Source organism: Pleurodeles waltl, chromosome 3_1 (genome assembly GCF_031143425.1).
Source record: "Pleurodeles waltl isolate 20211129_DDA chromosome 3_1, aPleWal1.hap1.20221129, whole genome shotgun sequence".
Classification (NCBI taxonomy): Eukaryota; Metazoa; Chordata; class Amphibia; order Caudata; family Salamandridae; genus Pleurodeles; species Pleurodeles waltl.
In genome coordinates, this window is record NC_090440.1 from 1,330,323,277 (window position 1) to 1,330,338,595 (window position 15,319).

Genomic DNA, 15,319 nt, shown 5'->3' on the forward strand with positions numbered 1-15,319 from the left:
TAGGCTAAGAATGTGTTTACCCAGGCCTAATCATACGTAGTGAGGGCATTGAGAATGACAATTCCAGCAAGTCAAATACTTTCTCAGGGTCCAGGAACACCAAGACCGCCTAAACTCTAGGGCCCTCATTATGAGTGTGGCGTTCTTAAAATCGCCAAACTCGCGGTGGTGGTCTTATCGCTGCGGTCCTGGAGGTGAAGACCACCGCATTACGAGTATGGCAGTTTGGCTGAAGCCAAACTGCCACAACACTGCCAGTCCCGCTGATGCGGTCGGACTGGCGCGGCTAGTGGTGAGTTTTGGAAATCACTCTTGGACCTGCTTCAGTAGGAACAGTCCAGTCCAAACTGCCAAGCTGGGTCCCCTCCAGAGAGGACTACAATCAACACCAAACCAGTTTCATCATAATAAGACCTCATGAGTAGAATATAGCTTGAGCCCTTGTGGCGCAGTGAGCACAGGACATCGTCTGGGCATTTCAGTTGTAATTAGGGCACTTAAAACTTAATAAAGTTCAGCTTTCGGCTTGGGGATGTTTCTATTCCCATCTGCGGCAGACCTGGCTTGGCGGTTCAGAATAGACTGTTCTATTGAAGCAGCACAAAGATGAATTCTATGTGGCAGGTCTTACTCTGGAATGTTATAGTCAGTAAAAATAAATGGACTGAAATGCAGACCAGAGCAATTGCCAGTGGCTGAAATTAATTCAAGCATTCCAGCCATCAGTTTGTTATTTTCTACAATACCTTTGTAAACCAGCTCCCATTAGCCTTCTGTGGTATATTAACACCTCAGATTGTCCATGCTGTTAGAGAGAGCCCTTTGTCATTGGGTGTATTTACAACTGACAACATGTCTCAGAAGATGGTGTGTGAGACCACTGCACTGCCAGTGTCCCCAACTAGTTCAATATTGTGCCCATATTCAGTTTTTATGAAACAAAATCTTTGAACTTAAATACTAAATCAGGAATCCACAATATATGGGGAGGGCACCATTCCCTTATTAAGCAATTTGGGTTATACCAAGTATTGCCTAAAAAGGATGTTCTAAATCCTACAGGAACTTACATTTATACCAGTGTCTGTAGCGTCAGAAGACAAATGCATTCCTAGATATTCTATCAACTTCCATAAAGATCCTGCAAAAGATACACAATGAAAACTAAAAGGCTGTACGGCTACAAAGCTTGCTACATTTCTGAAACCAGATAAACAATTTCTGCCACTCAATCCACATTCCTATGTCCAGTAATGATAGCATCATCAAGAAAAAACAATCATGTTTCTTTGAATCTTACCTAGGAATACTATTGTCTGTTTTCGTGCTGACTTGGCTTCTGTACTTGTTGTTTTGGTCATGCAGTCCATGTTATTCCCTCTTGAACCCTTCACAGTCACTGTACCCTTCTTGGAAGACATAAGGACTTTCATCATATTGCGACACATGAAAGCCACTGACCCCAAAATCAAAATGTAGACAATGAAGGCACAGAAGATACTGGACTGAAAAACCACCCACTTAGAAGAGATGGGGGTGCAGAGAGTCACATTGGATTGTGGGCCTCCAGGGAACAGATGGTACATGCTTGGCCTGCTACAGTTATGAGCACCTTTGTAGTTGACAACAGGTTCCAGAGGATACTCAGCCCCCATCGCAAAAATGAATGGGAGTGCAACACAGACAGATGTGAACCAGGCGAAACAGATCATCAGCTTGACAGTACACGTCCCTGAAATGGATTTGAACTTGAAAGGGTGACAAATGGCAATGTAGCGCTCGAAACTCAAGGTGGCCACATGAAAAACAGTGGTGTAACTGCAGGCTTCAAAGAGGAAGCAGTAGGCTTTGCATGTGATGTTCCCATGGGTTGAAGATAAAGGATACCAAATGACTGAATACAGCTCCACAGGCATCCCCAATAAGATGACTAGTAAATCAGAGCATGCCAAGCTGATCATATGATCCGTCACACCTTTCTGCATGTAGCCCTTTTTCTGTAGTATCTTACATGTCTGGATGGTGATGCTGTTTCCCAGTACTCCAGCCAACATGATAAGGCTGTACAACACAGTTAATGTAATCTTTATCCAGAATTTCATCTCAAAATCAGGCACGTGTTCGTGACCCAGGAGAAGATCACAAGGGTCCACATCACTTTGCTGTCCCATGTCTGGTGGCTATCAGTGAAATCAAGAACTCCAGGAGAGATGACAACTGACCTTTAGGAAAAATATAAAATAAGGTCAACAGAATATAAATTTTAAACTTAACCATGTACATTTATCTTGCTAGATGTATTTGAATTTGTCAGCAGTAAATAATGTAAATAGCAGTGCTTGATGGTCGCACCAAATTATATCAAGCATTAGTCAGTATTTTCCATTTCTTTTGCACAATTGTAAACTGCAAACTACAAAACTATGTTGCCCTTGTCCCTGCACAGAATACTAGCAACTGAAAAAAGAATGGACCATAATAAATGCTCAGTACAAAGTGTGAAAGTTCCAATTTGCATAAGGAACGAATAAAGTGTTAGGTGTATCTCACAGCCAATACAATTTACAAAAATGCACAAAGCTATTAGAATGCCAAGGAAAACTTTAAACATGAAAAAAGAAAGAGATTTACTATTTAACAACAAAGAAATCCAGACATGTGCCACTCAGCTAAATGACACCTAAGATGTAGTCTGTTTGCACTTTGGCAGTTTAGAGTGATGCAAGGCAGTGCATTACTTTGCCACCAAAGAAAGGGGTTGGGCCCATTAAGTGTCAGCAAGGCTGGGCCACAACAATTATCTGAACAGAACAGGTGCCAGTGCTAACCAAAGTTTGACACAATATTTATTTATATTCTAGACAACAAAACTGAATTAATGTGATCGCCATTTTTTTACAACATACTTTATGCTGCATTTGTTTACTGCTTCACTGAACTAATCATAAACAGAAAAATCTGATTTGAGCTGTCTTGCATTACTCTAGATTTATCAAGCCACAAAGGGCCATGCACGGTGGACTTGCGTGGCTTGATAAATTTCATTTAGGTGTTGTGTTGCCCTTGCGCCCCTTTGATTGGCTCAAGGGCAATGCAAAACTTTGTTAAATCTGCCCCTTAATTACTTGTACTGACCTTGCACTTGCGTTGGTTGCTTTATACTTCTATGAGGAATTTTACTTCTACATGTATGGCGACCTACATTTATTGAAGTGAGAGTGGACTTCTACATTTTCTTCTATATTATTAGTGTTACCTCCGTATAGCATTTGAATACTTGTAATTTTAGCGATTCCCAATGGGTCTCAAACTGAGACCTTTCTTATTAATATTCATGAGGTAGGTCTATTTGCGACCCACTGGGAATCGCAAAATGTTTCAAAGACACATTTGTACATTGGTGCTTGCTATTTGATGATCACAAACAATTACCTTTATACATGTCTCCCCTGTGTACAATTCCTAATCAAGAATTGACTATTTATTTTTAAATCTGTCCCTCTCTCAATCCCTTCTAAATATGCAAAATGGAGCCACTGTTATCTCTGACCAGGGCCCAGTTATAATTTCCCTTGAGTTTAAATTTGTTTGTAGAAAAGGTGGGAGGTGGAGGTTACTCTGATACTATGCATTCCTTTGAGATCTTTATGGAGGAGCTTGTTAATCTACATGCTTAGACTGGAATTCCTTTCTTGAATATTTGGGATACATTTAAAGCTTGTGCAAAATATTTTATTTTTACTATTGTGGCAGGAATGAAACACTCCTCTCAGAAGTATCTACAACATATTACAGATAAGATTAAATACCTATTCCTCAGTGATACTGCAAAGATCAGTGAAGGTAAAAATTCAATTTAATAAAAAGTTTACTGAATTACCCTCTATGTTTTTATTAAAACTTACTTCTCAGCACAGGCAGAGGCCAGCAAGGTTGCAGGGCAACAGCAAGGCGGCAGTCCTTTACAGTAAAGCAGTCCAGGTGAGTCCTTTGAGCAGCCAGGTACTTCTCTTGGCAAGTTGCAGGTTCAGGTGCAGAGTGTCTGTCCCAAGAAGTGTCTCATTTGGTAGGGTCAGGGACCCAGGTTGTATACCCAAAAGTGCCTTTGAAGTGGGGGAGACTTCAAAGAGTGGTTTTGAAGTGCATAAGGTCCCCTTTCAGTACAACCTTGTCTGCTAGGGTTCCAGTAGGGGGGTTGGCAGTCCTTTGTGTGAGGGCAGGCCACTGTCGTTTGAAATGTAAGTGTCAGGCCCTCCACCCTTCCAGCCCAGGAACTCCCAGTCAGTATGAAGATGAGTGCAGATGTGACTGAGCATCCTGTGCTTGTGGTTGTCTGGGTGAAATGCACAAGGGAGCTGTCAACCAGCCCAGCTCAGACGTGGATTGGAGACAGGCTGTAAGGTACATAAGGATATGAGTGCAGAGAAATGCTCACTTTCTAAAAGTAGCATTTCTAAAATACTAATAGAAAATCCAGCTTCACCAATAAGCAGGATTTCATATTACCATTCTGGCCATACTAAATATGACCTGTTTACCCCTTTCTAATCAGGATCTACCACTCAAACAGGATATGAGGGTAGCTCTAATGTTAGCTTATGAAAGGAGCAGGCCCCACAGCAGTGGAAAGCGAATTTGGGAGTCTTCCACTACCAGGACATCTTAGACAGACAGATATATGTCCTGCCTTTTACCTACATAGCACCCTGCCCTCTGGGTTACCTGGGGCCTACCTTAGGGGTGACTCATATGTAGTAAAAGGGGAGTTTAAAGCTTGGCAAGTACTTTTAAATACCAAGTTGAAGTGGCAGTGAAACTGCACACACAGGCCTTGCAATGGCAGATCCGGGACATGGTTAAGGGGCTACGTTTGTGGGCGGCACAACCAGTGCTGCAGGCCCACTAGTAGCTTTCAATTTACAGGCCCTGGGCACATGTAGTGCATTTTACTAGGGACTTACAAGTAAATTAAATATGCCAATTGGGTATGAGCCAATGTCACCATGTTTTAAGGGAGAAAGCATATGCACTTTAGCACTGGTTGGCAGTGGTAAAGTGTGCAGAGTCCTAAAACCAGCAAAAGCAGTGTCAAAAAGTGGAGGGAGGCAGGCAAAAAGTTGGGGGTGACCACCCTAAGGCTGTCAGGTCTAACATCTCCCTGTATTAACATTGCCCTCGAAGAATGTGGTATTATTTTAACCAACTTGTCAGTGGATTCATTGCAATAAAAAGCAGTGACATAGGGAGCACCCCTGTGCAGTCAATCTGTGGATCTGGAATGCTTCAGAGAGTATGTCCAGTCGCTCAATGTCTTGCATTAGAGCCTAGGTATAGTCGCAAAATTAGGCTAAGAATGTGTTTACCCAGGCCTAATCATACGTAGTGAGGGCATTGAGAATGACAATTCCAGCAAGTCAAATACTTTCTCAGGGTCCAGGAACACCAACACCGCCTAAACTCTAGGGCCCTACTTATGAGTGTGGCGTTCTTAAAATCGCCACACTCGCGGTGATGGTCTTATCGCTGCGGTCCTGGAGGTGAAGACCGCCACATTATAAGTTAACCTGAACTAATCATAAACAGAAAAATCTGATTTGCGCTGTCTTGCATTACTCTAGATTTATCAAGCCACAAAGGGCCATGCACGGTGGACTTGCGTGGCTTGATAAATTTCATTTAGGTGTTGTGTTGCCCTTGCGCCCCTTTGATTGGCTCAAGGGCAATGCAAAACCTTGTTAAATCTACCCCTTAATTACTTGTACTGACCTTGCACTTGCGTTGGTTGCTTTATACTTCTATGAGGAATTTTACTTCTACATGTATGGCGACCTACATTTATTGAAGTGAGAGTGGAGTTCTACATTTTCTTCTATATTATTAGTGTTACCTCCGTATAGCATTTGAATACTTGTAATTTTAGCGATTCCCAATGGGTCTCAAACTGAGACCTTTCTTATTAATATTCATGAGGTAGATCTATTTGCGACACACTGGGAATCGCAAAATGTTTCAAAGACACACTTGTACATTGGTGCTTGCTATTTGATGATCACAAACAATTACCTTTATACATGTCTCCACTGTGTACAATTCCTAATCAAGAATTTACTATTTATTTTTAAATCTGTCCCTCTCTCAATCCCTTCTAAATATGCAAAATGGAGCCACTGTTATCTCTGACCAGGGCCCAGTTATAATTTCCCTTGAGTTTAAATTTGTTTGTAGAAAAGGTGGGAGGTGGAGGTTACTCTGATATTATGCATTCCTTTGAGATCTTTATGGAGGAGCTTGTTAATCTACGTGCTTAGACTGGAATTCTTTTCTTGAATATTTGGGATACATTTAAAGCTTGTGCAAAATATTTAATTTTTACTATTGTGGCAGGAATGAAACACTCCTCTCAGACGTATCTACAGCATATTACAGATAAGATTAAATACCTATTCCTCAGTGATACTGCAAAGATCAGTGAAGGTAAAAATTCAATTTAATAAAAAGTTTACTTAATTACCCTCTATGTTTTATTAAAACTGGGGCTAAATATTAGGTGATTTAAATAAATATGGTAAATTATTAGCCATTTATTAAAAAACAAAAAGGAACCAGAAGAGTTTGACTAATATATATATATTTTCAAATTATTTGCCCTTCAAGGATTTTGATATTTTTCATGGCTTTATAGAAAAGTATATACTTCAGAAAATTAACCTATTCAACAAGATGTTATCAATTACCTTACTTCTGTTACTAAATCCTCATCATTAGACACTAATTTTAGTGTTTGCAATGAGAACATATTTCTTAATGAGATTTTGAAGGCTCTTAAACTTTTAAAATGTAGTAAATCCCATGGCTACAATGTTTGTCCAGTCAACTTTAATGATGATTTCTCCTCATTCCTTACCAAAGTTCTCCTTTTCATAACTAATGTTTAGATGCTGGCTTCTCCCAAAACTCTTTTCAAGATGGATTGATTTGTTTAATTCCAAAAGAGGGCAAAGAGCATCAATATTGTAAAATGTTCAGCCAATATCATTAGTAAATGTTGATTACAAAATTGCTTGTTGCAAAGCTAATTGCCCTACGTTTTGATCCTCTTCTTCATATACTACTATGCAAACAGTAAGTAGGCTATGTGAATGGGAAAGAAATGGCTCATAATACCAGGGTATTTTTTAACATTATTGTTAAATCTGTTCTGAAAAAAGATCCTTTAGCTCAAACTTCAGTTAGACTTAGAGAAAGCATTTGACAGAATGCACTGGAATTTTATTTTTCATACTCTTTTCTTTGTTGGTTTGATTTCAGACCAAAGATTATTAAATATATTTGATACTTTATTCTTCAACTAAGGCATCTAACTTTTTAATTAGTTTAATTTCAACAATTGTTTCTTTATCTGGAGGGGTTCACCAAGGCTCCTATCGTTCTCCTTTATTATTTATTTTAGTGTTAGAATCCTTCCTCTCTAGGATTAGACAATATAACAAACTCAAAGGGTGTATTCATATTGATTTCCACCTAGAGATATTACTCTATGCAAACGGTATTAGTTTATATATTCCTAATCCTGAAGTTACTATCCCAATCTATCTAAAGGAGGTTCAATCATGCTCACGTTTTTCTGGGCATAAACTTAACACAGACAAATGTGAGATCTTACTGCTAAATAAATTGTGTTTCAGACATATGTTTCAACAATTGGGCTGCTCATGAAAACCCTCAAAAATAAAAACATAGGCTTGTAGTTCATGCAATGTGTTCATGATGCTGTAAAAATAAACATGTCTAATCTGATAAGTAGAATTGAAACTTCTATCTGGCAAATGGAATCAGAATCCTTTATTTTTGTCCTTGAGGTTGAGGTTGAACACTAATAAAATTATGTTTGCATATTAGTTTAATTTTTATTATCTATGTTACTAGTTAATAACCCCGGCTTCCTTTTAAAAAAAAAAAAAAAACTTAATTTGCTTTTACATACATTTTTATGGAACAAGAAAATTCCACCTGCCTGATTTAAATTAGTAAAATCTGAAGGTGGAGTGAACTTTCCAGATGGTCATTGTTATTGTTATGCTTTTATATTCAAATAGTCCTCTTTTTGATTAGCCAGTGTAGTTAATACATACTCACTTATCTGGGTTGATCTTGAGAAATCTCACATTGATCCTTTTCATTTCAAAATGTTTTATCTTTTTCTCTAAAAAGACTTGTAGTGTTGTGCCACTTATTCAATTTCATGAGATCTTTTAAAATAAAAAATGATTTTCAAAAAACAGATACATGGCATAGGAAACTCATAAAAATAAACAATAAAGCTATTTGTTGGTCTGCTCGGAGGAAGAATGGATTAATTTGCTTTGGTCAATTATTCCAAGATGACTATATTCTTCCAATTTATAATTATATAACATTAATTTTCTTTATTAACTTCCTTTCATGGTAACTATCAACTCTTATCCACTGCTGTGTTGAATATTTTTTCTTTCTGTTCCTGGCTCATCCACGTACAGAAAGCATAAATGTTACATTAATTTTATCACCTGGTCTGAAAGCCTCTAATGTATGCAAAGTGAATATGAAAGATAATACTTTATGGGTAAAATCTAATGTTGAGATCGAATGGAAGTTTCATCTCAATATTTCTTGGTGTGTAGGTGTATTGGAAAAATGTGATCTAAGATTTATAAATCTTCAAACACTGCTAGTACGACTCAATCTTTTTATTTTATTTATAACAGATTACTATTAACTCCTTGCACTTTATCTAATTTTAATACTGGTTTTAATACTTTGTGCTGGTCATATAAACATACAAATGCAGATCTTAAACAAATGTTTACTATTGTATTAACATAGCATTGTAATGAATTATACAGTTGTTTGTTCTTCAAGATCAATTTTTAGTTTTCATTTTTGAAGCATGAACAGAACTGTTATATATTCACTTCTTCTCATTTTTATTTATTTTGCTTTTAGATATATTGATGTATTGTTTTCTATATTCTTTAGTATTATCTGTTGCTACTATCTTAATAAAATTGCTGTTTACACTAGAGAAACCTATATGAAAAAATAAACAATCTTCACAGAGAATTTTCCAAATTCCATAAGTGAGTAGGTGATCCGAGCCAGGTTTTTGAAACACTAAGGGACAGATTTAAGAGCTACTAGCGCCTCCTTGCACCACATTAGCGTCATTTTTTTTCTTATGCTAATGTGGCTCAACATAGCCAAAATCGCCACACCAAATTTACAATGTGGCGCAGTGCATGTATTGCACCTCTTTGTAACCCTTTGTGCTACATGATGCCTGCGCCAGGCATAATATATGCAAAGCGGGCATTCCCCTTTTAGGGGGGCCAACATATGGTGCAAACAAATCTTAAGTATTTCTTTGTCTCATTTTTTTGCCACTTTTAACACCTGCTCAGACCTGGCATTAAAAGAAGGCACACCATTGTTTTCAATGTGCCTCAATGGGCTTTGCAGGATTAGCCTCAAAATGTTTGACTCTAATTCTGCAAAGCTCCGAACTAGCATACATTTTTTTTTACGCTAGTACCCCTAACTACTGCCATGGTGTGCCGTATCTTAGATACGCTGCACACATGGTCTTATTAGGGGGCACTAAGGAGCGCAAGAAAAGTGGCTTTGCACTGAATGCAGCGCCACTTTTCTTAAATCAGGCCCTAAGTATGTATTGGACTAAACATGACTACAAGTACACGAACATAAGGAAAAAATATAGACAGGAAGTTTCAAAGCTACTGACACATGGAACTGGGAAAATTGACAGCTCTGTCTTCAAAGCAGCAGAAGAATAGCAGTTTAATGATTAACCATCAAACACACCTTAACATTATACATAGTGGATCTGAAAACACACTCAACATAGACAGTTTAGAGACGTATATGACAATCCACAACTCCAGTGACACCTCTGTATTATGTGGAACCAATAAAAACACAACATAAATACATTATATAATAATCACTAAAAAGTAGGCTGCGGTGCAGCTTTCTGTGGTTTTAAATGGTGCTAACATAGTTGCCATGTAATCCAATGTCAAATATGAATCTTTCAGCCAGTCGTGTCTTTTTAGGCAAAAAGGTTTTAATGCTAGGATTCTTGAGCCAATGCTAGCAGTGTTTTTGAAACTACAAAACACACAATATAGCATGCTGTTGGCTAAAAGCCAGGACTGGCTGAATGTTACACATACAGTTAAGTATAACCTACCAAAACTCAGAAGTAACCAGTCAGCCAACAAGCACAATAACATATTTTCCAGGCCAGAGCTTATCTTTGAGTTAAAGAGTAAGTATTTTACTCACAGGGCAAAACAAAATACAACACAGTGCAATTAGGGTTCATAGCTACATTATTGTAATACTGTTTCCAATCTTCAGTGCACTATCCCTGATATTCATGTTTCCTATTGTTTACAGCTCCCAGTATGTAACACAGGAAAAGGCACGCATTATGCACAGGTTCAGTTCACTCAAAGTACTCCTAAGCTTAGATGCACTCAAAAGTCCTGCTTGCTCTCCCCAATTCACGTTTAAATGATGTCTATGAATGGCATTGCATTGCAGAATTTTGCTGCTTTTTCAGTCAGTTATTCCCCTCATGGTTCAGGCACCGTGGTTATCTACTTATTGTAAATGCAGCTCTGGCAGTGTGGGATGGGTGCATTCAGCGGGCTGCTCAGGCTGTGGTGAACTTTGTCCTTCAGGACTCGGCAGTGTCCCCACTCAGAATGTGACTTCTGTATGTGTTCAGCTTGAGAAGCTTACACAATCGTAAACATCTGCAGCAGCATCCTCCCAGGCTGGGTGCCGACAGAGAGCTTAGATGGGCAGTTATGGCCTGTGTGGATGTTTTCAGCAGTTGCGACCTCTGTACGATCAGGGCTTTTGTATCATCCGTGATGGATCTCAGCTCTGACACAGGCAGCACAGTCTTACAGGGCACAGTCTTACAGGGCACAGTGCAAATGCTTGGCATTTCGAAGTCTTGGCGCAGTTCACAGAAGGAAATGCTCAGGGATACAAATGGACCATTTCACACAGGGGGCACTCCTGGCTTCCCTCCCTCTTTAGTCAATTGCATCCTCTGGTTATTCCTCATGCCACAAACACATTGTGCTTCTTTTGTCCTGGACAGTTTTTCCTTCTGAGGGGGCCAAGCACAATCCTGCCCTCTCTAAGCAGACAGGCTGACTTCTGTACTCCAAGCAGACCCTCTACTCTTCCAGCAGAAAGTGCACACACCAGGTAATGTCCTTCACCTCTGGGAGAGTGGCTGTCATGTACAAACTGGCCCTGGTCACACAGCAGTACTTGGAGCATGCTGCGGAGTACTTCCCTCTTTAGTCAATAGGAATGTCAAACTGGACCGAAGTGGGATGGTTTGGGGTCACACTTTTATAAACATTTTCCAGAGATGGGATGTGAATCCACTGTCTAAACGTTTCACAGCCGGGTTTGGATAGTGCTCTTATATGTCTTTCTGAGCTGTTCCTCAGACGCAGCCCTTGTCCAAGGTGATGGCGCAACTTACAATGACGCTGGATCAAAGCAGGAGGATACGAAACAAGGGCTCAATAATGTGTGAGTTCTCTGCACCGGGCTGCTCTCATGACGCAGTAATCATGCACAGGCAAAAGGGAATGCCCTGCGTAGAAACCTTCTCACTTTGATCAGTCTCTGAAGCCTACCAAATGGCAGCGATCTGGAAGTACTAATGAGCAGCACTTCGCTAGTATGGCCCGCTTGGAGTATCCAAGGATAACTCTGCCTCCACCCCCTTCTCTTCAGCATCTGGATCTCCACTGTCCAGCCACAGGATTGCAATCAGTACACTTCCACTATTTGATGAAGCTGCACATCCGAAAAACAAGGCTGTCCCCTGAAGATGCACTGACCTGCCTCTCATTTCGGTTTCAGTATGCACTACACTTCCCCCATCTAGCCGTGCTGGAATACGATTTGTTCCTCCTAAATATTTGTAATACAATTCTGAGCAACTGTCACTCATACCAGAATTTGTTTGTGATTTGCAGGATTGTCCTTGACACTGGCTTGTCAACAGCCAGAAGGGGCAGGATTTACACCACTGTGCGCAGGCCCTGGGAGGCCAAAGAGCAGGTCCCCATAACTCCATCAGCAAGCCTTATGTGCCCTGCACTGGGGAGGCCACTGTGGGCCTTGTCCTTGGCCTCGACTGTGGAAATGGCCCTGCACAGCCAGCAGACTGCACCAAGCCAGGTATATACCATATGAGTCGGGAGAGGTGAAGTTGAACCCAGCACGGTAGTGCAAAAAACACTACCTCCTGCCCTCCAAACAGCGTTGGCTGGCAGAATCATGGGCCAGATGTAGGAAACTGTTTGCGACTCGCAAAAGGCAAAATTTGCCGTTTGCGAGTCGCAAAACGCAGTTTCCTATGCAGAAATGCATTTTGCGAGTCGGAACCGACTCGCAAAATGCATTTCCGACTCGCAAATAGGAAGGGGTGTTCCCTTCCTATTTGCGACTCGCAGTGGGATGCAATACCATTTGCGACCGCCTACGCGGTCGCAAATGGCATCGCAGTTACCATCCACTTCAAGTGGATGGTAACCCACTCGCAAATTGGAAGGGGTCCCTATGGGACCCCTTCCAGTTTGTGACTGGACCCGAAAATATTTTTTCAGGGCAGGGAGTGGTCCAAGGGACCACTCCCTGCCCTGAAAAAATACCGAAACTAAAGGTTTCGTTTTTTTTTTAAGTGCAGCTCGTTTTCCTGTAAGGAAAACGGGCTACACTTAAAAAAAAAAAAACTGCTTTATTTAAAAGCAGGTCACGAACATGGAGGTCTGCTGACGTCAGCAGGCCTCCATGTTAGCGAGTGCCTATACTCGCTATGGGGCAGCAATTTGCGACCCACCTCATGAATATTCATGAGGTGGGTCATTGCGACCCCATAGCGAGTTGCAGTCGGTGTCTGAGACACCGTACTGCATACGAATTTGCGAGTTGCAAATTGCGAGTCGCATGGACTCGCACTTTGCAACTCGCAAATTCGTCAGTTGCTACATCTGGCCCCATATTCGGGGATTGTCAGGAAATGGGCGTACAAAACGGAACAGTGACAGCTGATTCCCCTTCCAGCCTCCAAGGCATCTCCAGACCAAGATCAGAATCAATGACTGAAATAGCCCAAGGGCGCTGAGAGAGCACGACTAGAGACTATTTTGCAGTATTGCCTTTGGTTCAAACCTTTGCTATTCCTTCTTTTCACCATAATAACTTTTATAGAGATGTAGCAATCTTTTGCATGAGCAGTAGCTTAGCAAAGGTCAATGGAGTGTTCCACTATTGTAAATAAGGCAGTTTTACATTCATTCTTCATAGCAAACTGAAGTGCGGTAGTTCACCATCATGATCGCCGAAGGAAATCAGATTTTTTGTCAATACAATTAAAACATAAGGAACATCGATAAAATATTTGTAGGAAGAAAAACGAACACAGATAAAACCTTTCCCCAAACAGAATAATGATCACTTATGACATATCAAAAGAACGTTTATATTTAGTAAATATGGCCACTTATACAAATACTCCATGGGTGTCCTCATTAGTAGAAACATCATGAGCTGTGAAAACAAGACTATGCAGAAAAACAACCAAACACAAATTCACTACTGTTTCCTTATGTACCCCTTCCTTCACATGCTTCCTTCATCCTTATGACTTCTGCATAGCTAAAAGACTATTCTCTCTTAAAGACAAGAAAACAAACCGAGCAACCGCTAGGCACATCTTTTGAGGTAAAACCACTAGAGGACAGGAAGGCAGGGAGGTATGTCCAGGATTTCACAGTTTATTCGGTCGGGGTTGAAATCGTGCCTCTAAGTGCTCCACTCTACATCTGAACTACAAAGGCACATCCCTGACCGTATTGTCTTATTCCTATAGTAGAGAGGAAGGGGCCTTACCTCTGTGGCTATTATTGTTCCAAACATGGGATTGTGATTGGCAGTGCCCTTCCCAGCAAGGTGCTCATATGTTAATCCGTGTAAAGCTAATTTTCGTGTTCTTTTAAGTATACACTTTTAAACACTTCTCTCTTTATTAATCACATGGCCGCAAAATGAGTTTCAACACGTTCTATTATGACCTTACATTAAAAAAGTTTCATTTAGAGCAGTGGTTCCCAACCTGTGGTCCGGGGACCCCTGGGGGTCAGCGAAGCCTCCTCGGGGGGGGTCCGTGGCTGCTTTAAAAAATAAATAAAATTAATAGATTAGGTCCCCAACTTTCAGTAATGGCTCAGTGGGGGGGTCCCCAGATTCCAATAAGGAGTCAGTGGGGGTCCCCGGGCTCCAGTAATGATGAAGTGGGGGTCCACAGAAGTCAAAAGGTTGAGAACCACTGATTTAGAGGATAAATCCTAGTGTACGCCTCGAAGCGCCAGGCTTGCATGTAGCGAATGAGCCACGACTCTCAGTGTCACAGAATCTTGAAGTCACGTATTACTGGTGTACTAAATGTTAAATGCTTCATTTACAACAAAATGTATTTTAATCAGTGGAGGTCCCAACGAGCCTTAAAAGCTGCAAAGTGTTCTGTAAACTATATCCAGCGCTGACCTGTGTTACTGTCCACAATTCTGTAAATTAATTAATGTTTCAAATTATTCAAAAGAGGCACAACCCCCCGGCCTCAGCACACTCGTGTCCCGACGAGTGTGTTTGCAGTCGTATGCAAATGTCACCCTCCTTTTTGTCTTGAAACGTTGACAGATATGAATACTCCATGTTTGACCAACAAACAGGCAGAAATCACTTTTAATTTTCCTACCTTAAGTTGTTCTAGACGAATATTGTCGCCTTTTCACATCACAATGCTTTTCGGCATCAGTCTTCTGCTTATTAACCAACTTTTGTTTCTTGGTAAAAGATCCACATGTACAACAAAATGTGTTTTGTCACAAATTCCTTCTCCCATTCAAAGTTGGTCGTTCGCTGTGAACCGTCTCAGGCTTTCACGAGCGTTCTGTACTCTGTTAATCATTACCTTGCACGACTGGAGTGCAGGAAGAAAGGAGGTAGTGTTTGGGCACCTGGGCCTGGTGAATCACAGCGGAAAAGGGAGGAGGAGGTGTTTTACTGGAGATAAACCCCTGGGCTGACCGATTTGAGGCGATACCATACCGACTTTACTCTAACAAATAAGGGAGGGGTGAATCCTGAGGCCCGATTACGGACGGTACACGATCCCAAAGGTCTAAAACAAAATATGACAGTTCGTAGTGAATGTGAGAAC

At 40.7% G+C, this 15,319-nt stretch overlaps 1 protein-coding gene across 1 annotated transcript; it reads right to left on the reverse strand.

Moving 5' to 3' along the window:
- Positions 1 to 1,233: 1,233 nt before the first annotated feature.
- Positions 1,234 to 15,030, reverse strand: GPR39 (G protein-coupled receptor 39). Its single transcript, XM_069224679.1, has 2 exons — positions 14,855 to 15,030; positions 1,234 to 2,222 (listed from the first exon to the last, which is right to left on the reverse strand). Exon 2 carries the CDS (start codon positions 2,169 to 2,171, stop codon positions 1,266 to 1,268), a length of 906 nt encoding a protein of 301 aa, XP_069080780.1. The 5' UTR covers positions 2,172 to 2,222; positions 14,855 to 15,030; the 3' UTR covers positions 1,234 to 1,265.
- Positions 15,031 to 15,319: the final 289 nt, after the last annotated feature.